We start from the raw sequence: 25,872 nt of genomic DNA on the forward strand, positions 1-25,872 counted from the left end.
TGTTTCCTAGGCAGTTAAGCTATGATGGCACAGGACAGCATAGGACACTCTTTTAACATGGGCAATCTTTGCAACAGAGCTCCCTATTCAGCTGACCTAAATCGTATCAGAGCTGCAGTGTAATGTGAGTTTGATCCCCATCCCCGGTTCTCTTTGCTACCCTGCTCTTGCAGGTTTCAGGTCTGTATCACAATCTGCAGAGAAGTAATGTTATGGTGACCTGGACCTTGGTAGTAGAAATGGTAACAATAAAAAGTGGTCAGGTTCTGCAGAAGAGCCTGTTGGATTTGTTGACAGATTGGGTATAAAGTATAAATTAAAGAAGGGAGTTATGGATGATGTTAAAGTTACTTCCATGTAATGTTTTCCAGTTCATTCAGTTATCTGTTTTTTTTTTTCTTTTTTAGTTTTATTCTGCCTCTGAATTCTTAACTTGCACACTTAATGAATTAATGTTTAATTCTTTCTTCTTTTTTAAAACATAAGCATGGAGGACTGTTTTTCCTATTGGTAATGTTAAGCTGCATACCATTATTTTTTATTTTATTTATTTATTTTTTTTATTTTTTTGGTACCAGGGATTGGACACTCGACCAATAAGTCACATCCCCAGCCCTATTTTGTATTTTATTTAGAGACAGGGTCTCACTGAGTTCTTTAATGCCTTGCTAAATTACTGAGGCTGGCTTTGAACTCTCAGTCCTCCTGCCTCAGCCTCCCCAGCTGCTAGGATTACAGGTCTGCACCACCGAGCCAAGTGATACCATGATTTTTGATGCAGAGTATTTTCAAACTTCCAATATTTTTCCTAGCTTACCTTTTATTAACTTATAATTTATCTGCATGTGGGCAGAGAATGTGCTCTGAATAAGACACATTTTTAAAAAATTAGTTGTAGATGGACACAATACCTTTATTTATTTGTTGTTATGTAGTGCTGAGGATCTAACCCAGTGCCTCACATGTGCTAGGCAAGCACCCTGCCACAGACTACAAGCCCAGCCCAGAAGATATTTTTAAAAATTGATTCAGACATGCTTAAGTCCTGGTATATGGTCAAATTTCATAAAAATACACTGAACTTGCTAAGAATCCTGTTATCGTTAGGCATACTGTTCTACATATTCCATTAGGTGAAGCTTGGTAATTACATTTTTAAGTCTGTCTCTACTGAAAAAAATTTTTTTTTGAAACTGGGGATTGAATTTAGGGACAATTGACCATTGAGCTAGATCCCCAGCTTTATTTTGTATTTTATTTAGAGACAGGGTGTCGCTGGGTTGCTTAGTGCCTCACTGCTGCAGAGGCTGGCTTTGATCCTCCTGCCTCAGGCTCTTTCAGGAGGGGCTGGGGTTAGGGATGTGTGCTACAGCATCCAGCTTCTCTACTGAATTTTTATTGACCTGATCTAAAAAAAGCATTTTAAAGTCCCATTATGATGTAAATTTGTCAATTTCTCCTTTTGTTTCTGTAAATTTGCCCAGTACACTTTGACACTCCTTTTATAAGCATATTCAAGTTTGGAATTGTTGTATTCTTCTGGTGATTTGAATCTTTTACTTTATATAATGGCAACCTTCTTTATTTCTAGAATGTTTTTTTGCCCTCAGGTCTACTTTGTTTGGTATTGATACAGCTACACTACCCTTCTTGTGGTTAGTATGTGCCTGTATCTTTCCTCATTTAAACTTTACCTTTTTTTGTTTGTTTGTTTAAATTTTGTTTTTTGTAGTTGTAGATGGACAGCATGCTTTAATTTTATTTACTTATTTTTTCCAGCGCTAAGGCTTGAACCCAGTGCCTCACACATGCTAGGCAAGCACCCTGCCACTGAGCCACAACCCCAGCCCTCCTTTTTAAAAAAATTGTTCTATATACATGACAGTAGAGTATATTTTGACATATTGTACATACATGAAGTATAACTTCCCATTTTTGTGGTTGTACATGATGAGGAGTTTCACTGGTCATGTATTCATATATGAGCCTAGGAATGTAATGTCTGGTTCATTCTATTATCTTTCCTATTCACATCCCCTCTCCCTTTCCTTCATTCCCCTTGTCTAATCCAATGAATTTCTATTCTTCCTTCCCTCAGCCACCTTTAACGTTTATGGGTCTTCATGTTTTATAGGTGCCTCTTACAAAGAATTAACCTAGTCATGTTTTTTTTTGTTGTTGTTGTTTAACAGTTGTTTTATATTACTGTGATATTTTAAATATGTTTGAGTTTTTTCCAGTCATTTTATGGGTTTTATTTTTCCCACTTTGGTTTTCTTATTTTCTTGCCTACGTTTGAATTAATAGTTTTTTTCTTATTCCACTTTTTTCCTTTTATCGATTTAGAAATTAAAACTGCTGTTTTTATTTTTAGTAGTCATCCCTGAGATTCAAGTTTAATTAACAATTATTTTACTAAAATAAATTTTTTAATATTCATTTTTTTACTTGTACTTGGGCACAATACCTTTATTTAATTTATTTATTTATATGTGGTGCTGAGGATCGAACCCAAGGCCTTACATGTGCTAGGTGAGCCAATCTGCCACTGAGCCACAACCCCAGCCCCTACTAAAATAAAATTTAAATGTTATTAAGTGCTGTGTATAGGTCCTTAGAATATTTTTACTTTAATTTCCTGCTGGCTTAAGTGCTTTTTCCCAAGGGCATTTAACCACTGAGCCATATCCCCAGTCCTTGTTTTTCCTTTCTTTTCTTTAGGGCCTCAATAAATTGCTGAGGCAGTCATTGAACTTGTGATCCTCCTACGTAAGCTTCTGAGTTGCTGGGATTACAGGTGTGTACCACCACACCCAGCCTTAAGTGCTAATTTAAAAGCATTTTAATGAAATACAACATATGTACAGAATATTGCACATTAGTGTACAGCCCACTGACTTCCTAGAAGCTGACCATATTATTTAATTAACAGCTACATAAAGACACTAAAAATTACCAGTACCCTAGAAGGCCTCCTCAAATACCCTTCTAGTTATTATGGGCACCCTAGGCTCCTAAGGGTAACCACTATCCTAGCTAGTTCTAGCAACATACACCATCTTCTCTTTTGTTTTGTTTATACCATGTATTAGGTATTCTTCTGTATTTTGAAACAGAAGAATATTTTGAAACACAACATTATGCTTGTGATATATATCCTCATTGTTAGATGTAGTGGCATATCATTCATGATCAAAGTTGCACAGTATTATTGTGTGAATATACATACTCTTATTAAGTTCACATTTTCATCATTTGGGTAGTTTCCAATTTGAAGATATTATAATTGTTGTACTCTAGTAAATGTCTTGGCAAACATACATATTTATATTGTATATATATCTAAGAGTAGAATTGCTGGGTATTAAGGTATACATATGTTCAGCTATAGTAAATACTGCTAAACAATTTTTGAAAGTTCTGGTTCCTCCACTCTCTATATCCAACTTGGGTATATGCTATTGTATTTATTTTTGTGGTGCTGGGGATTGAACCCAGGGCCTCATGCACACTAAGCTACATCCCCAGCCCTAAGCTATTTTTAAACTGCTAGGTTTTTTTAACCCCACAAAGTAGGTATTATTTTATACTGCTTATGTTTTAGATTTACCTATGTTTTCCTTTTGGAACCTTATCATTTTTTTCCACTTTGTTTTAATTAGAGTATAATTAACGTACATTGAATAACACAGATCTTAAATACAATTGTCCTTTTTTCTCAAATGTCAGATATCTTTCTGGAATTATTTTTCTTCCTTCTAAAGTATTTAATTTAGAAATTGGCCTAATAAGAATCTAATGATACTAATCTCAGCTTTTTTATTCTGAAAATGCTTTAACTTGCCCTCATATTTTAAACTTTTATTAATTAAAAAAATTAAATCTATTTAAATCAAGAAAATATCATTAACTCCGATGTAACTGCCACCCAATGTCAACAATTATCCATTCATGCTAATCTTTCATATTTATCCTTTTGAAGGAAATTCCAGATATTATGATTCACCCATAAATATATTAATGTGCATCTCTGAAATATAAACTCTTAAAAATTAAAGATAACAACAACCTGTTATCACTCTAAGAAAATAGATGATTCTTTAATATATAAGATCATTGAATATCCAGTGTTCACATTTTCCCTGATTGCTTCTTTTTAAACAATTGTTTGAATAGGGACTCAACAGGTCCATACATTGAAATTAATGTTTGGAGCTGGGTTTGTGGCTCAGTGGTAGAGTGCTCACCTAGCACATGCAAGGCCCTGGGTTTGATCCTCAGCACCACATAAAAATAAATAAAATAAAGGTTTTGTGTCCAATTACAACTAAAAAATAAATATAAAAAAGAAACTAATGTTTGTTTCTTGTGTGTCTTTTTATGGATAAGATTCCTCCTCCATCTTCTCATTTCCTTTGCAATGTTTTTGTTAAGGAAATTGAGTTGTTTATCCTGTTGTTTCCTGGAATATGTATCTTACAAATTACCTTTGATTTCATCTGAATTCATTCAAACTCAAATCACCTAGCTACATAGAATCCTTAACCAAAACACACACATACAAACAAGGTCTTTTATTTTATTTTATTTTATTTTAAAGAGAGAGTGAGAGAGGAGAGAGAGAGAGAGAGAATTTTTTTAATATTTATTTTTTAGTTCTCGGCGGACACAGCTTATTTGTTGGTATCTGGTGCTGAGGATCGAACCCGGGCCGCACGCATGCCAGGCGAGCGCGCTGCCACTTGAGCCACATCCCCAGCCCACAAACAAGGTCTTTTAAATATACACTTTCCTTTTCAAAGCCATATAGACAAGGACAGCATCATCTCCATCCTACCTCTACTAAGTAATAAGGTGCCCTCCATTCTTACTTCATATTGGTCTGTTTTATATGTATATAAAATATTGACCTAATGAACAATTTGAAAGACCAGATATCAGAGGTAGTTCGTAGATAATTATAACTAAAAAATGAGGATAATATTAAATATTTCATGAAATGTATGTTGTTAACATGGGGAAGCGAAGGAAAATTTCCAGTAAAGTATATTTTGACATATTTACACAAACATGGAGTGCATCTTATTCTAGTTAGGATCCCAGTATATCTAAAAAAGAATTTAAAGATTTCCTTCAGAAATCAACAAAAAGGGGCTGGGGTCATGGCTCAGTGGTAGAGTGCTTGCCTAGCATGTGTGAGACACTGGGTTTGATCCTCAGCACCATATAAAAATAAAAAGTAAAGATATTGTGTCCACCTATAACTACAAATATTAAAAAAAGAGAAAGAAATCAAGGAAAACATGTCAAATTCCTTTGCTACCAATGGTGGCATCTTAAATAATGAATTCTCTTAGGAGGTTTTTAAATGATCATACTCCCGTGAGGAAAAATATTTTAATAACTTTCATATTTAGACATAGTATACTGATGACAAGGCAATTTTCTGAATGCACACGAGATAAATGAAGTTAATACCACTGAGCAAACATGACATTTTTGTTGTACTATGATCAAGGATGAATCACCAAGTAAAATAATTAATCAGAAATCAGTGCTAACTCTCACTGGGAAACTATTATTTCCTTGCAAGGCAGTTAACTGCTCTAAATTTATAAGCTAATGAATTTGTTCTAGTTATAAGCAGGTATTAGTTGCAGGAAATTTTTGTGCATTTAAGCAAAAGTAATGACCTTTTTGTATATATATTTTAGCACACTTTTATCATATAGGATATTGTGCAAATATGTTAGGTGACAGCATACATTACAAATAAATTTTGGATAAAAAATATTACAAAACAAGTCTAGAATTTGAATACATGTCCAAAATATATTTAAGAATCATAAATTTAAATCTTAATTTCATCAACCTTTGAATAGCATTTTTTTCAATGATTAAATAAAGTATAAAAAATGGCTAGGGATGTAGTTCAGTGGTTTAATGCTCCTGGGTTCAATCCCTGGTACAGAGAGAGAAAGAGAGAGAGAGAGAGAGAGAGAGAGAGAGAGAGAGAGAGAGAGAGAGAGAGAGAGATATGAGGATAGGTCAAAGATGAACAAAGCCTTAAGAGTTTCAATGTCCATGATCATACCTTAGTAAATATGATCATGATTTAAATCAGTTTGAAAGGAATGGGGAGTTGCAAAGAAGCAACAGTGTTCATGCTTTCAATAAATATGAAGAATAATAGGACTAGGATTTTTAAAATAATTCTATTTGAATTGAAATATCCATTAAACTCAGATTTAAAAAGCTATTATTAATATCAAATTAACAAAGCTCTGTACATGTGCAAGAAACTAGAGATGTGAAAATGAAAATGAGGACTCATGGGAATGACAAATAAACCTAATTATAAGGCAGAATGGCATACATGCTTAATAAAGGTAGAATAAATGTTTTAATAGTGCCTAAAAGAAACACACCCTGAGAGGAATAAGGGTTACCTTCAAATGCATAACTAGGACTTCCGAAATGCCTATATGGGGCCTGTGGCCAGACCAGAATGAAATCTCTTCACTGGTCTGTAGCAAAATGACCAAAATGGTATTATTGAAAAGTTTTCATACATCTTCTTTAGAAGTATGCCTTCCTCCCTTCTTGGTTTGAAAATTAGCTTTCCTTTGATGAAATGCATCTTGGTTGTCTCTGATCTGAAACTCTGAAAACCAATGTAAGAGAATGTAAGGTGGCTGGATGCAGTGATACACACTTTCCATCCCAGCCTCTCAGGAGGCTGAGGTAGGAGGATCACAAGTTCAAAGACTTTGTCTCAATATAAAATATAAAAAGGAATGGGTATGTAGCTCAGTGGTTGAGTGTTCCTGGGTTTAATTCCTGGTACAAAAAAAAAAATGAGGCTAGGTCAAAGGTACTCAGGTGAAAAGCCTTAAGTTTCCGATATCAAAGCTGGAAAAACTTGAGTAACAAATAAATAAGTATCAGGTTCTAACCCAAAATATAAAATACCAATTTGTCTACTTATTTGACATAAATAATTGAATAAATAAATAAATGGGCAAAAGATAAAATCCTCTTTAGAGAAGAATTCTAAATAATATGTGTAGATACTCCAGTCTTTAGGAAATGGAATCTCATTTCCCCTTTGGTTGTGGGCTGAATGGAGTAACTTGCTTCTGAAAAACAGTACAGAAAAGGAAAATCAAGCTGGGTGCAGTGGAGCACACCTGTAGTCACAGTGGTTCAGAAGGCTGAGGCAGGAGGAACCCAAGTTCAAAGCCAGCTTCAGCAACTTAGCGAGTCCTTAAGCAACTCAGCAAGACCCTTCTCTAAATATAAGATACAAAAAAGGGATGGGGATGTGGCTCAGTGGTTAAGCACTCCTGGGTTTAATACCAAGTAAAAAAAAAAAAAAAGGAAAATCAGTAACTTTACAATCAAGAATACTGGCAAATAGCACCTTACCCAGGTGATCAGTTAGCATGATTAGTGTTAAGCCATGTTCATAGGATAAACTCTTTGAGACAATGCAATGAGAATGACACCACACCCTTATGGTACTCCTCAAAACTCCAAATTCCAGTCTAACCATGAGAAACACATCAGGCAAACCCAAACTGAGGAATAACATTCCACAAAAACCTAATTTTCATATTTTAAAAACAAGGAAAACTATGGCCCTTTTGTAGACCAGAGGAGTCTAAAGAGACATGATGATTAAACGCAATGAGGTATCCTGGATTAGATTCCAGGATCTAAAAGGGCTATTAGTGGGAAAACTAGTGAAATCAAAAGGAAATCAATCTGTAGTTCAGATAATAGTAATGCACTGATGTTCATATTAAAGTGAATTTCAAAATGTACTATAGTTATTCAAGATATTAATATTAGGGGAACTAAATGGGAGTTACTCTCTGTACTATCTTTACAACTTTTTATAAGCCTAAAATTATTCCAAAATAAAATGTTTGCTATGAACCAATAAATGGAAAGACTTTGCCTCTAAGATTCTAATTTATCTGGATGAGGGGGTGGGGAGAGTTAGAAATCTGTATTTTCCAAAGTCTCCTGATGATTCTGATGATTAGCTGGAGTGGAGAAATACTATATCAGTGGTTTTTAAACATAAATTTGCATCTGAATTCCCTGGCAAGCTTGCTAAACAGATTGCTAGGCTGGAGATGGAACTCAGTGGGAGAATGCCTATTTAGTATGCATGAAACCCTGGGTTCAAATCACAAAAACAAGGACAACAACAAAACAAAACAAAAACCCACACAGATTGCTAGTCCCTCACCTCAGAATTTATTACATAGTAGATCTGGAATGGCGCCTGAGAAATTGGTCTTCTTAAAAGTTCTCAGGTTATGCTGATTTTACTGCTCTACATGATGGGACCATACCTTGAGAACCATTGTTTTACACCCAAATCTTAAGTCTCAATATCTTAGTGTGAATTGTACAAGTGTGCAAACCACTATGAAATATAGCAGAATAGCAGTGTGATCCAGTGGAAAGATAATTGGTCTATAGTTTCACAGACTTGGATTCTGGTCCTTAATTTGTCATCATCAAACCATGTGACCTAGATGAAATGCTTAACCTTCCTTGGCCTCAAAGTTTCTCATCTACACAGTAATAATAAAACTTTAATAAAACTTCTTTCAAGCTTTCCAACCACCAAATAGTACTTTTTTTTTTTTTTTTGGTACCAGGGATTGAATCCAGGGACACTTAACCACTGAGCCACATTCCCAACCCTTGTTTATATTTTATTGGGAGACAGGGTGTTGCCTAGTTGCTTAGGGCCTTGCTAAATTATTGGGATTGGCTTTGAACTCACAATCCTCCTGCCTCAGCCTCCCAAGCCACTAGGATTATAGTTGTGTGCCCCTACACCTGGCACCAACTAGTTCTGTTATCTCAGATTTGATAAAGAATTGTGTGAATCTAATCCAATATTTTAAAAACATTAGTGGAAAATATTTCTCTAGAGTATATGTTATTATGAAGCAATAAAATACTATTTTTAAACAATAAGCCAGAACAGGTCCAAATTAATATTATCTTCATTCCATGTCATCATGATACACCTTGTTCAATCATGTTGTCATTGCTATAAATAAATAAATAAATAAAAGGCATTGTGTCCATCTACAACTAAAAATATAAAACAAAGTCTCATTTTAAAAAAAATCACACCTCGGGCTGGGGATGTGGCTCAACTGGTAGCGCGCTCGCCTGGCATGCGTGCGGCCCGGGTTCGATCCTCAGCACCACATACCAACAAAGATGTTGTGTCCGCCGAGAACTAAAAAATAAACATTAAAAATAAAATTCTCTCTCCTCTCTCTCTCTCTCTCAAAAAAAAAAAATAAAAAATAAAAAAAAATCACACCTCATTGGCCAAAACCATCAATTTCCAGCTTTCTCACCCACATTAACTACCAGAAAGCCTCCAAATGATGGCTATTTCTAAAAACCAAATTGCCCTACATAGACAGTTGTAGCTATTAGGAGGAAGGAAACCCATTTTAAAAAAATATTTATTTTTTAGGTGTAGTTGGACACAATGCCTTTATTTTATTTACTTATTTTTATGTGGTGCTGAGGATCGAACCCAGAGCCTTGCACATGCTAGGCAACCGCTCTGCCACTGAGCCCCAGCCCCAGCCTCAGCCACAGGAAATCCATTTGAGACCTTGATAAAAAGATATGGAAGCTGGGCACAAGGGGCACACCTATAACCCCAGCTACTAGGGAAGATGAGACAAGAGGATCCCAAATTCAAGGCCAGCCTGGGCAACTTAATGAGACCATTTAAAAAAAAAAATCAAGGTAGGGTTGTAGGTCCCTTGAAGCACCCAAATTCTATAGTTTAACTGGAAAGTGTAAACTTCAGTAAGTTACAATACAATATACATAAAAATAGACATGCTGACCATTTAAAGCTACAAAAAGTCTGTTACATCTGTTAAAAGTAGATTTCTTTCTTCTTTTTAAAAATCATTTTTTAATTTTTTTATTATTGGTTGTTCAAAACATTACAAAGCTCTTGACATATCATATTTCATACATTTGATTCAAGTGGGTTATGAACTCCCATTTTTACCCTGTATACATACAGATTGCAGAATCACATCGGTTACACATCCACGTTTTTACATATTGCCATACTAGTGACTGTTGTATTCTGCTACCTTTTCTATCCTGTACTTAAAAATCATTTTATTGTTGTTTATTTTTTATGTGGTGATGGGGATTGAACCAGGGCCTCATGCATGCTAGGCATTGCTTTACCACTGAGCTACCTTCCCAGCCCAAAAGTAGATTTCTTAATTTCTTCTTTTTTATTTTTTAGTTATAGGTAGACACAATATCTTTATTTTATATTTATGTGATGCTGAGGATCGAACCCAGTGCCCCATGCATGCTAGGTGAGCGCGCTACCTCTGAGCCACAGCCACAACCCCAGATTTCTTAATTTCTAAGGGATTTGTAAATCTTAAATTTTCCTTGTATCCTCCACAGTATTCTCACAAAATTCTATACCTAATTACAAATCTACCATATGGGTCAATTTTGGCTAAAAAGAAAGTTATTGGGCTAAGAGTTAGGTGGGATAGTAAATACATGCTCCAACTTATCTCGAACAGTTATTTCCCTTCCTCCTGCCTCCTACCCAAATTATCCCATGGTTTTAATAACTAAGTACTGAGGAACAACTGGAATCTGTTTTTATCTAAAAGCAACAGGAGGACTGGGGATGTGGCTCAAGTGGTAGGGCGCTCGCCTGGTATGCATGCGGCCCGGGTTTGATCCTCAGCACCACATACAAACAAAGATGTTGTGTCCACCAAAAACTAAAAATCAATCTCTCTCTCTCTCTCTCTCTCTCTGTCTTTAAAAAATAAATAAAATAAAATAAAATAAAAAAATAAATAAAAGCAACAGGACATCTCACTTTCACTGAAAAGTGTTTAAGACACCATTAGGGCTTATCAAGCAATAGTAAAAACTCTTCTACACTATTGCTAACAAAATGATTGATTTTGAAATGAATTATACAAATGATCATGATTTTGACTGCAAATAAAAACAAATATTTGATATTAAGGAACTATTTTAAATGTATTATTTTTAGAGGTATGATGGTGGTATTATAGTTACATATAAGACAGGAATATCTTTGTCTTTAAAAATCACATACTAAAATACTTAAAAATGAAATTCTGTCACCTGAGATTACTTCAGTATTATTGGAATTTTAAGATAAGGTGAGTGGGTGGGTAGCTAAGGTAAAAGAAACAAAAGACTAGTGGTGAGAGTCAACGTATAGATGTCTACATGGGGATTCATTTTATTCTTCTCTACTTGAAATTTTTTATAATGAAATTGAAAATACATAAATCCAATAATCTGTCAGGAGGACCCTGATAACCAAAGGAATGTTAAAACATTATTCATTACAGAGGGAAGTGATATTGTACCTAAATGTTAAAACATTACTCATACCTAAGTGTTAAAACATTATTCATTATTCATTACAGAGGGAAGTGATATTGTACCTAAATGTAGTATCAATCTATTAGTAAAGAAACATGGATATTATAGTATAAGCATCCCACTTACCATGAGATCCAAGCTAATGGCCAGGGTGAAGAATTGTCAGACCCAAGAAACAGTGAATCTATTAAGGCTCTTGTATCCTAAGGATTAATGAAGAAACACTTTGGGAGGATGATTCAGAAATTCACACTTCTATTTTTTTTATATTTACTTTTTAGTTGTAGTTGGACATAATACCTTTATTTTTTTATTTTTATGTGGTCCTGAGGAACCAGTGCCTCACATGTGCTGGGTGAGTGCTCTACCACTGAGCCACAACCCCAGCCCTCTATTTTTTATAAGCATATTTTTTAAAAACTGCAGTGTTTTAAAATGTATGTATTCAGTTCTGAGTACTAGTATTGTCATTTACAACTGTTTTTGCATCAAAGGGCAAACTCATAAAGAAACCTGGAAAGATAAAAACTGAGAAATTGTGTGGTTGGGGGTATAGTTCAATGGCAGGGCACACACATGGTAGGCCCTGGGTTCAATCCCCAGCACTAAAACATACAAACCTGGGAAAATGCACCAAATTTCCCACAGTATTCGAATATATCTTTTTAATAGTCAAATGAAATGGTCAATGTTTGAGTAATTCCTCCTTGAAACCACCAAGTTCCTAATTTTGGTAGTGGCTTTAATGAAGCAGAAGATGAAATAGATCTCACTTTTCCTCTCATGCCAATCACAACAGTTAGTTGTAAACAGTAGTTTTTAGCCACTCGTTATCATTCACTAGTAAAATAATGATTAATGGCTTGCTATATAAGCCATCAAATCTCTATTGCAGCATTGTCAAGAACTCTCTGTGGTAATGGGAATGTTCTAGAGCCTGTGCTTTCCAATAGAGAAATAGAAATATTTCACATGTGGTTATTGGGCACTTGAAGCACTGCTATGGGACTAAGGAATTAATTTTCAAAATTTATTTAGTTTTATTTCATTTAAATAGCCACATATGGGGCTGGGGTTGTGGCTTAGTAGTAGAGTGCTTACCTAGTATGTGCGAGGCACACCGGGTTCAATCCTCCGCACCACATAAAAAGAAATAAATAAAATAAAGGTATTGTGTCAACCTACAACTAAAAATATATATATATTTTAAAAAAATAATAAATAGCCACATGTGGCTAATGGCTACCATAGGGACAGTACAGCTCTCAAGTACACAAAAGAAGAAATACACATACTCAAGTTTCACTTAATACCTAACTCACATTTATTAAAAATTGAAGATTACAGAAAAGCATGAATAAGACTGGCTTCACTAAACAAGCTTAATTAAGTTACCTTTGACTAATAAATGAAAGTACTTAATACCACAAAGGAATTTTGAGAATAAGGTCTATGCCAACCTCTGAAATTAAAAACAAAGGAAAAGCAGCTAGGACATTTTCCAAAGGAGAGAGCAATCATAGGCCTCCCTCTAGTGGCAAAAGATAAAGTTGCTGCTGAAAAGCTGAACTGCTCCTGTTTCTATACATCAAACTGCACACAGGGATTTCTTTTATAAAACCATAACTTAAAAAGATTTAGAGTGACTATAAGGAAACCAGATCATTTTTGTCAACAAAATAAGGCCTAACTTTCACTTATTATCAACATTAATCTCTCTCTTGAAATCTAATCTCTTCAGAAAAAAAAATATTTTGCCAATGACTTTTGGGGAATTGGGCTCTACCCAAGCAGAAAGCTAAAGGAAAGAGAGCGATTCTTCTCTGCTGGTCAGTGTCCTAGGATGAACATGAAAGAAACTGATTCAGAAGTATAAAGTGGTAACCAGCAGCAGGGTTTGTAGAAACTTGCACATCAAAAGAAACAATAAAAATGATATTATTACAAGTGTTCTTAATAACTGGAAACATTTTTTCATTCTGATATTCAGTTCAAAAGACAGCTCTGCCACATAGCCAGTTTTAATTACAATCACACACACTCATTTAGACTTAACTACTGAATTACTTTCAAGTACAAGAAGGAACTCAAAATAGAAATGACTTGTGTTATCAATTGTTATTTCCTCACACAGCTTCAGGAAAAACAGGCTTTATATACACTGTAGTAAGTACAGAATGTACAGAAGACAGTTATATATACAAAAGTGCATTAATACATTTAGCAGGAATACAGGAAAAATAAATCCTGGTTAACAACCGGATACATTACAGTATTTAAGACTACTTGAAGATTCTCCAAACCAGTCAACTTCCTACTTGCTTTGGTTATGATATTGATGCTACATAACTAATCTTTGAAACTAAAAACAAAGACAAAAAAACCCTCAAACAATTTGAAATACTTAACCATCTGTGAAATGTCTTACATGGAGTTGATCATTAATATCTTTGACAAAGAGTTCTATTAGATTCCCAACACAAAGATTTAGAATGTCTAATATTTATATCTAAATTAGGAAATATCAAATAGGAAATTAAATGAATCTACTTCAGGAACAGAGATTATCTGCTCCATTCTTAAACGCCTCAGCTAGATAAGCTAACTCCAAAGTTTCATTTTACAATAAGTCACCTACTGTTAAGAGCAAGTAGCTCCACAAAACAAGTCATGGCTTCAGGCCAATGTTCCTTAGAACAATCCAGAATAGTAAGTATTAACTTGTCATTTATACATATTACTTGTACAACTACCTTTACATAGTCAAAATGTATATGCATAATTAAGCAATTCACCTTTTTTTTTTTTTTACCTCCATCCCTCACCACAAAAAAAGAATACAGATTTCCACAGGTTCCATTAACCACAAAAACGTAACAGTAAACTTGACAATAAAGAAAAAGTTCTACAAATTCAGCAAAGACCAAGTCAGACCAAACTGGTTTTTCTGAGTTCCTCATGAATTTCAAATTAAAATGTAATTCACCATTATTTGATCTAGGTTAAGACACTAATATTATTTTAAAAAAATAATCGGAAAGGGCGTTGAAAACAATTTTAATATTTTTAAAATGGGAATACAATTTCAGTGAGTCAACTCAGATCTTCAAATATACCATGCAACTTCCTTATTCTTAATACCCAATTAGAAGAATTTTCAGAGTTCTTTCTAAGCCTTTTGGAATAAGTAAATTATTTTCCAAAGAAATAATGACAGGTAGCAGATAGACATGAACAGTAGGAACATTGAGGGGATAATTCTATAGATGGGCCTACTGTGTTGGCCTACCCACATGCTTTCTTTTAAAAAGCAATTTACCTAAGGCCACTCAGGCCCTGCCCTGGCTTAAGGCAATAGGATGAGTTGCAACCTGTTATCTGTAGAGTTATTCTCAGGCATAAGGAACTTAAGATCACTCCCTGCCTAAAAGAACACAAAGTACCCTGAAGTGTAGACTTTCAAAACCCTTATATACACCAAAAGTTCTACCGAGGAAGACGGGATAATTAAAAGCAAAGCCCACTCACCATGAAATCTGTTTAAATTTTTTTTAAAAATCAAGTTCCAATTAGAACTGGTTAGGTGGACCAAAGTGACCAGAGTTGCCTTCAGATCTTTAGCATTACATGGTAAAATTCCCCCCATGGGCTCTGTTTGGGTACCTGAGGCTAAGTAGGGACTAAAAATCTGATGCAAAACTATTATCAGTCAAAAAGTTGAGACCCCCCTACCATCTTCCTCCCTCTTGAGAGTGCTTTTTTTCTTCTATTAAAACTGCTAGACTTTACTACTTTTCATGCCTTGCCTGGAATTTTGTCCTGCAAGAACTCAAGATCTGAGAAACACAACATGATCCCAGACCACGGCTGGTAACATTAAGACTTAATTTCTAAGGAGTATGTTTCAGATACTATGCTTAGAGGTGCTTAGCTTCAAAGTGTCTCCCAGATGGTTCTTAACCACTTAACCTAATTTCAGTTTTAAGAAAAATTTACTTTATCAGACTGAAAACAAATCTGAAGTTACCACAGTACATATGTATACAAATTTATTTACTAATAGTCCTTTTCATGATTAAATATACTTGTAATTTAGACATACTGAATATCACTGAACTCATTGTCAACAAAATTATTTAATGTAACTGGGAATTTTACTATCAACTGTCCCCAAATAAAAATGGACAGAAGTATTCCCCCTCAATGCCAAATAAGATAGAAGTGCTAAAAGGTTAATTTGTTAAAGGAAAGTATTATGTTTTTGGATATGAGTTATCCTCCAATAAGCTCATGTGATAGACAGAAATTTTTTTTTTTAAAGAGAGAGTGTGTGAGAGAGAGAGAGAGAATTTTTAATATTTATTTTTTAGCTCTCGGTGGACACAACATCTTTATTGGTATGTGGTGCTGAGGATCGAACCCGGGCTGCACGCATGCCAGGCGAGCGCGCTACCGCTTGAGCCACATCCCCAGCCCATAGACAGAAATGTTAAGAGGTGAAATGATTAGACTGATAGCTATAACCTAATCAGTGGATTAATCCATTTGATAGTTTGATAATTTGAATGGATTACTGGGTGGTAACTGGTATGACTGGAGGAAGTAGGTCACTGAAGGGCATGCCCTTAAGGAATCATATTTTGTCCCTGGCACCTATTCTCTGTGAGTTGAGTAGTTTTCCTTCACCCTGCCCTGCTAGCATGTTCTGCCTCACCTCCATCCGGCTCTGAGTGATATACCCAGCTGTCCATGGACTGAGCCTCTGAAACTGTGGGCCCAAATTAAACCTTTTTCTCCTCCAAATTGTTCTTGTCGGGCCTTTTGGTCACAGTGATGAAAAGCTGACTAACACAGAAAGGGAAGTAGTATTCCAATTATGACACAAATGAATTCAAAGAATCCTTAAAGTTAACAAGAGAATCAGCTTGCTATATACTCTTTACCTATACCTTGAAAATTTTCTTTCCAGATAACTGTATCTGGTTTTAAAAGTATCCTGGCCTATGACTTTTCTCAGGGAAAAAAAAGAATACATTAAGTCATACTTCAGATAACTTTCAAGATTCTCCAGTGATCTAGATGGGTAGAAAATAAAGTTACACAAATGAGGTTTAAGATCTGAAGGATTTTGTGTTTGTTTTACACTCTATCACTATAGATTGGTTCAATTCAAAGGTTTTACTTACTGATATCCAAACACCATGGGCATTATACAAAATGAATTATCACATGATTATTTTTTGAGTTTGGAGAAGCCTGATATTGACAAAAAGTACAGAGTTCACCACCTTTTAAGGCACATGAGGCTAAAAGACTAAGCCATGAACAAAAAGTCTACTAGAGAACCCAAAACAAACAAGACTTCTATATTGTTTATATACTAACATTTTTGGCTTAAATATGAAGTTATTTGACAAATTTTACAATTTTTAAAGCTCATCAGAATCTGGATAACTTTATATAATAATTTCTTATAATTTTAGTTTTCTTGAGATTTAGCATTTCAAAAGCTAAATAAAATGAGACATCTACTCAATCTATGAAGAGTCATTATTTTATTAAGTCAGTTTCTGAGATTAATTCAGCAATATCTAATTTACCCAAGGGACAAAGAAATTAAACTAAGCTGCCACATCCAACAAAATATGAGACAAGTATTACTTTTAAGTTTTTGTTGAGAAAGAATGAATTAGCCCTTTATACCCCACTACACATTATAGCACACTGTCTTCCTTTAATAGGTTGCAAAACTGTAGAAAAATACACACCATTTTATTTAACTCAAGGTTCATGCTTTTAAAAGTAGCAGTAAGGACTGAAATACCATTCATTATAAGATCTCTAATCAAAGGTCTCTGGAAAGTCTGTGGGAACTTTAGCATGCACTCTGCTAACAAGTTTTATTTTTTAAAGAGGAGAATTATTTGCAGCAATGTCAGTTCTGTACAAATGGGAACCAACACTGGGGCAAATAAGCCTTGTCTTAACCCTAATTGGTTAATAAGGGTTTATATTTAAGAAGGATAAATACTGAGTTGTATTTCTTTTATTTGAACTTAGAGAGATAACAGATTGAATAAATAATTACTTATTCCAAGAAAGAGATCATTCAAACTTTAATTATCCACATGAAGCATTAAAAAGAAAAAAATCATTTCTTTTTGGGCTGGCTTCTTTTTTTGGAGGGATAGAGAAAGACTTGGTAGTCTTCCTCTTAGATTATAAGCAAGTTCAAGTTATTTATTTATTTATTTTTAATGAAAGAAATATTTTATTGTTTTCCAAATCCTCTTTATGGGTTGGCTCTATTTATAGTAAAGATAGTGCATCCAGATTTACACAAAATTTTATGACACACTTCTACAAACAACCAAACCTTTACAAACTTTAAAAATTCGCTTTGTGGCACTTTGGTAAATTTGTTTAATAGTGACTTAAGTTAAATCTAAGGTAATAAAACTACGTGATTTTGGGGAGAATACAGGAATTGGTCTTAAAATTACATCATGACCCTGTTTAGGAATTTCTCTTAGTGACCACTGGGATTTTCTTTTACAGGTCACCATATAAAGTAAATAGTTTCCAAGTATGTGACAGATAAATGCTGCTCACATTGGTCTCCCAATGTGGCCTATTTTCCTTGAATCATAGATAAAGAGCAGGCAATAAGTCTGTTGGATTTTGTTTTTCCTAAAAGCAGGTAGAGAATTCAGATGTATTTGCTCTTCTCTCCCTTTCTTCTTCCTATACTTGGAAGGGAAAACAATGAGGTTTATCTTTTCCATCTTCTTCCAAGTAGTCTGGGGTCTTTTCCCAGCTCTCTTTGAGTCCTCTAAGCTGGGTAGGGGCACCAAAGAGGAAGTAAAAGGAAAGTCAGAAAGATACACATATGATTTTATTTTAGTAAACTTTTACATTCTGACTTTAGAAGTAGTCTTCAAAAGGTTACCACTAAATCACAGACCTTGCAAAACTGCAATGTATTAATTTAACCCTCAGTTTCAATTCTTTAACCTACAAGGAATCAAAATGAAATCAAAATTTCAAAACAAATGATTACAGTGAAGTTTAAGCCTTATAACAAATGAGAATTAAGAATTTAAGTTGATCTTTTTTTTAATGAGCTAATGTTAAAAAGAAGTAGAAATTCTATTAACCTCTGGACTCTAGAGTTTAAAAAAATATTGATTATGACTCTTCCTACAGAATCAAGATTACCTCCTAAATGTTATTCACTATAAAAAGAAAATTATGAAAGTCGAAAAGCAGCTTGATTGTCAGTAGTATCACTTTCCATCTTCTTTAACTCATGTGCGTGTTCAAAGACATGTAGTAGAAGAAAAGGAATCACTCTATTTCTAAATCTGTAATAAATTCTCTGTGAAAACATTTAAAGAATCTACATGACTTCACATTTAAATTTAGAGTTCTATTAATAACCAACAAATTAAGGTGTTTTCTGTAACTCACTGATCTGTATACTTATAGCAATTTATAGAGAAGTTTAGCAGAAGTCTAAAGGCTGTCTGTCATCAGTTAATTTTGAACATTAACTTGTTCACATGCCTGAAGCTGTTACACCAAATATTTTAAAATTAGAGCTGTGCTGGATGAAAAATGACCCACAAAAAGAACTTGAGAAACAGAGAATGATAAGGGGAAGGGGAGCGAGAAGAGAGAGATTTTTTATCTTTGAGACAATTTTGCAGCCTAAAATTTCAGAAAGCAATGGGAAAATAGAATCAGTTGTTCTGCTTAATTGCTTTCTCTACTTGCATATGAATCAACAGTATCAAGTCTACAATTCAGCTACTACTAACATTATATCCTCAGTAGTTATCATTTGCAGAAAGGATTCAATTTTACCTAAAGGGAAAAATGAAAACAAAAAACCTAACTGGAAAAAAAGAGTAGGGCCTGTTCGTTTACACCTTTGAGTTAACAATGAATGAAAACAAATAGAACTAAATCTAATGAAGGCACTATAGTAAACAACAATCCACACTTTACACACACCCCTACTCTACCCCACCCCCGCTTCAAGAAAGATTCCCACAAGGAATTGAGAATTATGCTATGGCCCTTTAGAAAAAGTAAACCAAGAAATCTTAACATTAAGAAGGGAACTAAGGGGCTAGGGATATGGCTCAGTGGTAGAGCACTTGCCTGGCATGCGTGAGGCCCTGGGTTTGATCCCAAGCACCACAAAAAAGGGGAGGGGGACTGAATTATGATCTATACACATGTACATAACAAACTACTTGTCAGCAGTACCATGAAGTAAAATCTCCTAAAAAGTACTAGTCTTTGAAAAAAACCCACTTAACTACCATAAAGTTTAAATAGTCAAAACATTTACTTAAACCAGTGGTTCTTAAACCAGAATGTGCATCAGAACAGCCTGGCACTGGTTGAAAAACACAATGCTGGGCTACTCCCCCAGCGTTTCTGACTCACTGGGTCTGGTGGGGGGCTGATAGTAAGCAATCCTAAAAATTTCTCAGGTGATGCTAAAGTTGTAGTTCCTGGGACCACCCTCTGAGAATCACTGGCCTAAGTTACTAATGGTATATCAGCACAGCCCTAACCAAAATTTTGGTCAAGATGCATGTAAACCAATAAGGATAGAATAATGCTTAGAAAGAACACTGATAAATTCATCCTTATTACATCAAAACATCAACATCTGCTTCATGGTCTTCCTCAGTCACTTTCAAGGACAGCACTTCTTCATTAAGGAAGAGCCCACTAAGCCTCTCCTTCCGGGCCTGCCTCTGCTCCTTCAGCTGCCTCTTGCGAAAGGCCTTCTGCTGTAACTTCCGCTGCTTAGATCGTTTCTGTCAAAGTAAAAAGCTCTAGATCAGTAAGGTTTACTTCTTGGAATATCCACCCCAAAATGTTTTTTATAGCTCAATATTCTCCTTTCCCAATTTTAAGAGATTTTCAAGATTCTCCTTTCATTGCATTTGACCAGCAACTCTTCTGACTAGGAAGGGCTGATACTTGATCATTTGGGCTAGCTATGGATAATCAGACATTTATTAAGGCACATTGGTATCAATGCATAGTGAAAACAAAATTAATACTAGGGGACAAAATGAATATAGAATGTAGAGAACTTTTCATAAATCTCTACCACTTATGCTTTTAAGGAGGCTTGAACCCAAAAGCACTAACAATTTTTATAATGGCTGGGAAAGAATCATGCCTTTTTATATTAGCTAAATATCATCTTAAAACCTCATTAGAACCCCAGTGAATAATCCAATCTTCAATACCAAGAAACTAATGCCAAAAAGGAATGGCCACATATCAAGAGAAATCCTCTGGCAACCAACAAAGCTGGCTATGTTTCTGCTACTTCGTTAAGAACCAGGAAAGAAATCATTGTGTATCTTTAAGTCACCACTGAGTTCTCAAAGAGTTAAAGAGATTCTCTTTTCATCTTTAAATTGGTTCCAGACTGTATCACTGCAAGGAACCAAATGCTCCTGTTAAGCCTCAGAACCATTCCATATACACTTACATTTTCTGTTTTTAAAAGTACTCGATATTATTATAAAGGATTTCTATAGACAGAAATTACAGAAAGCATTATTACATGTCTAAATTATCTAAGAAGGAACATTCAAGGTTAAAACATCAAGAAAACATTTAACACACACAAAAGACATACACAACATTTTTAGGAGCTAATAGACAGCAACATCAGCAACATAGTGAGATTCGCTCAGTAGTGAGTTGCAGTCAATATTGCAATCTTGAGAATTACTCATTATTTCCATTAATATCTTATATAAGACAGACACAAAAATCAAATAAAATTGAATGTGAATGATTGTGGGTCAAAAGAGTACTTCGAAGCACTCAGCCTAGAGTGCTCTCTTTGACAGCAGAGCATTCTGCTTGTTCAATTAAAACCCAAACCCACAGGCATCTAGATAGACAATTTTCACTGTTCAAGAAATTTAAATGAAGAAGGACTAATATTAATATTGAAAGGTAAAGTTTTGTATTGATTAGACATTTTACTTTTGAATCCCGAATCCGCTCTGCTGCACTTGCAGACAGGTTGCTGTCACTGTGTGCTCGACTCATGTTGGCACTGGAGTTTGAAGCAGAGTTTCCAACACTGGACCCACTGCTGCTTGCAGAACTGACCATGCTGGCACTGCTGCTGCTGGCACTGGCACTGGCACCGCTCACTCCACTAGTGCTTGCACAACTAAAATTGCTTCTCTTCCAGGCCTCTCTCGCAGGCCGCTGGCGAGGACTATGCTCCTTGATATAGTTTCTGACCTTGGGACACGAGGATGAAAAACAGCTTAGTGTTATACCTTGATATTTGACTGTCAAGATACTGGAGGGGGAAAAAATCACATTGTCCTTAATAAAAAAAAACTGTCAAAAGTGTTATAAATGTATAAATAAAGTAGAATAGAAGGGCAACAGAAATCTTTAAATTTAAAACAATTACCCAAAAAATTGACTGTTTGAAATGCTAGAAAACATATTATGGATACAAACTTTCAAAGCATAAAAGTATAATCAGTGAATGAAAGGCTAATAGAAATCAAAACAAAGCACAGTAGATGTGATTAATCATTTGTAAAATCTCTACTTAAGATGACTTAAGTAAATTAACAATTGTATTTATGATCAGGGTATTTGTTCCTATACTTTAGTGAGGGGTCAATGGTACCTGTCTTCAAATGCAAGGCAGCAATTTAGCATAATAAATAAAAAGGGCTGGAATGTAGAAAATTATATTCTATGTCTATTGAGAGAAAAATCGAAATGAGAGAAATTTTTCACAGATGATAAATGCAAAATAAACCAAAAGGAGAACATAAAAATATTAAGTATTCATTTAGCCATCTACTAGAGAAAAAGGGAGCAGCAAAGACTATAATTAGAAGATACCAGAAATATAAGTTTCAGAACGGCAGAGGGAACAGTCATTAGATTTCACCCCAGTCAATTACTCCATAAGACTACTCAAAGCCCTCAGCTAATATATTTACTAAAGTATTGAGCTTGTTAATTAGTATGTTTATTCTGTCAATTCATCTTTTGTAAATTGAGTTAGAATAAATCTATACCTTAGCTTAACCACACCTTATATAATAAAACTAAGTTTCAAAGCCTTTATAACTGAACAGCAGGTTCTAGATCCATGTTGACCAGAAAAGGTACTACCAGGTGAGAAGTACATAAAACCTTTTAAAAGCACATTTCTCCAATATTACCATTATTTTTTTTCATTTTCTTCTTCTTTTCTTTGTGGTGCTAGGAAATGAACCTAGATCCTTGCATATGATAGGCAAGCAAATGCTCTACCTCTGAGCTATATCCCCAGTCCCATCATTTTTTAAAATACCTTTGTTTATTTATTTATTTTTATGTGGCGCTGAGCATGGAACTCAGTGCCTCACACGTACTAGGCAAGTGCTGAGCTACAACCCTAGCACCCCCATCATCATTTTTTAAAATATTACAAATCACAACAGTGATTTCTCAATGTATATATGCATGATTATTCATTTTACATTTTATAAGATGGTGGCATTTTCAGTAGGCAAACAAACTGTATTAACATACCTGCTTCAGTTTTTCATCTGTGAGACAGTTAAGTTCAATGATAAACTCACTGTCTGTAGGGGAGATTTGAGCAGAAGGATCAATGATTTTAATAATATCAAGTTGCTCCCGAAGGCCCATCTCAGTACTGACTTTTCGGCTCAGATACTCAATATATTCCACCTATATGATGAAAAATTACAACACACAATATCAATGCTAAAACCTCTGGTCCTTCAATATACCAATTATAACGTATCTTATGTATCAGAAACACTTAACATTATATTTGGTTCCTGAAAAACAATTAAAGCTCAAATTCAGACTTACTAAACAATCCATATTTACCAAGTGGCTTTAAATAGGAAATAAAATGGGCTTCACATATGCTTTCAGTTAAGCATGTCAACATTTTTACCTGTTCATCATTTGTCATTGCACTCCAAGGAAGTTCATCTAAATTTCGGTGCTTGTTTTTCTTTTTAGGAAGTAGGCAAGGTGAACTTGGAATACTGGGTATGACATCAGAAAGTACATCACTTCCACTGGCAATGTCACTGCCTGGTAACTTTATAAAAACAAGGAAGGTAGGAGATAGGGAAAGCAAGATTTTTAAAAACACATTTTGAATATTACAACAAATTTCATTCATTGATTAAAAGTTACTTTTACATAAAACTAATGGTAAATATACCAATCACAGAACATAAATTCAGATGTACACATAATTTATACACGGCAGCATAATCAATATTCTCTTTACATATATATATATATATATATATATATTCACTTATTCAATAAAATATGTTTTCTGAAAGTTTAAAATCATAATCAAAACTTGTTAAAGTGCTAACTTAAGAGACAATCATCATTAAGGAGCCAGACGCAGTGATGTACATCTGTAATCCCAGTGACTCGGGAGGCTGAGGCAGGAGGATCTAAAGTTCAAAGTAAGCCTCAGCAACTTGGCAAGGCCTGAAGCAACTCAGTGAGGTCCTGTCTCAAAATAAAAAGTTAAAAACAGCTGAGGATGTAGTTCAGTGGTTAAATGCCCCTGGGTTCAATCCCTGGTATCCCCCAAATCATTAAAGATTTTTAATTTAGAGTGCCATTGTTACTAGGGCCCAAACAGCAATAAATAAGAAGCACTGGTCTGAATATTGGGAGATCTGAATGAGCTGTCACTCATTAGCTTTTTGCCAGACGTTTCTAGTCATATTGCCAACAAAAAGACAAATAAACCATGGTTCTTGTCCTTAAGTCCATGTTAACAACCTCAAGAAAATTTTAAAAATTCAAAATATGAATTGCCCTAAAGCAAGAAATTTTAAAGACCAGAAGTACTAAAGAAAATAGAAAAATAGAAAACAAAGTGTAGACAAAAGAGAAATAAAAGCAAGCCTAGCATACAGCAAATCAAACCAGCTTAAGGTGAGACAAACAGCAAAAATACATGCCATAATTTTATACTGCCTGTTAAAAAAGAGAGGGGATTTAATCTTTATAGCTTTATTAATGTACACTTAAAACCAAAACTGTACATATTAAATGTATATAATTCAATGCATTTGAAAACATACACATACCCAAGAAACCATCACCACAATCAAAGTGATAACCATATCCCTCACCTCTAAAAGTGAGAATGGATTTAAATAAATGTATTTAACATATATGTCAAAAAGAGAAATCAGGGGCTGGGTGTGTGGCTCAATGGTAGAGTGCTTGCCTAGCACGTGCAAGGCCCTGGGTTTGATCCTCAGCACCACATAATAAATAAGATATCGTGTCCAACTATAACTAAAACATAAATTTTTTTTTAAAAAGAGAAATCATTTTCTGCTGAAGTAGCATATAACAATTTTCAAAGATATTGTTTTCATGTTTACAAGGTACAAAACAGCACCTTTTTGTTGTTCTATAGTGTTTGCAACTAAACCTGAACTGAGTGATTTCCAGGTTTTTGAAGTTACCAAGAGAAGAGCTTCTTCAGTTACAAAAACTATCACAATCATGTATTGGAACTCCTATTATACGCACAATATAACAAGCACAGGAGATTCAAAGGAGTGTAAGTTTTGGTCCTTACACAAAAACGTTATACTCCAGTTGGGAAGATAATAACACCCAAATATAACAGAGCACAGGATGAATGCTAGGCCTGAGATGATAGGTCATTCATAGAAATACTGAGCAGTGAGTTGAAACTCCAGGATTAAAAAGTTTGGGAGACCTGTGAGGGTTTTAAAGGTGGGAATTGGGAAATCAATTATATAGAAGAGATTGGGTAAGGCCACAAAAATGGGATCAATCACTATAATTATGATATTTAGAATGAAACTGTTAGGGACCATTTTTTCTACATCTCCATAAGCAACTAAATCCTACAAACCATATTTTCACTATGATAGTCATTGATGAATCCAATACTAGTGTATAAGTAACTTCCAACAATTTGTAGGACTTGTAAAAATCTCATTAACACTGCTTGGATCGTTCACCCTTATCCCTAATGTTATCAAGCCAGTGCTATAAAAGGATGATTGCTGAATACACACACGAAGGTCATCTCTTTTCCAAACTTTATTGGCAAAAATGGAAAAGCTCTGCTATTTTTTCATTGATTTCAAAACTTCAAATCACAATGTTACATTAGAGATCTCCCTAGAGTCTCCAAACACAATGAGACCCTCCTTATCAAATGAAAGGTCTCCTGTATTTCAAGTTCCTTCGATAAAGAAGGCAGAAAAAAGAAACACTCAAAATAGCTATATTGGGCTGGGGTTGTGGCTCAGTGGTAGAGCACTTGCCTAACATGTA

The 25,872-nt window shown here is 34.7% G+C and overlaps 1 protein-coding gene across 2 annotated transcripts in view; it reads right to left on the minus strand.

Annotated features, from left to right (window-relative positions):
• Positions 1-12,769: 12,769 nt before the first annotated feature.
• The window catches only part of Fam199x (family with sequence similarity 199, X-linked), a 31,534-nt gene continuing 18,431 nt past the window's right edge, over positions 12,770-25,872 (minus strand). Inside the window, exons 3-6 of one of the 2 annotated variants that reach the window (XM_005323394.5) lie at positions 23,468-23,617; positions 23,071-23,232; positions 21,502-21,768; positions 12,770-20,306 (exon numbers count right to left, since the gene is read on the minus strand). In XM_005323394.5, coding sequence (XP_005323451.1) covers positions 20,136-20,306; positions 21,502-21,768; positions 23,071-23,232; positions 23,468-23,617 — 750 coding nt within the window. In that variant the 3' untranslated portion in view covers positions 12,770-20,135. The remainder of the gene's footprint in view (positions 20,307-21,501; positions 21,769-23,070; positions 23,233-23,467; positions 23,618-25,872) is intronic. The other variant, XM_021725230.3, reaches the window with a different exon arrangement.

This window comes from Ictidomys tridecemlineatus, chromosome X (assembly GCF_052094955.1).
Source record: "Ictidomys tridecemlineatus isolate mIctTri1 chromosome X, mIctTri1.hap1, whole genome shotgun sequence".
NCBI lineage: Eukaryota > Metazoa > Chordata > Mammalia > Rodentia > Sciuridae > Ictidomys > Ictidomys tridecemlineatus.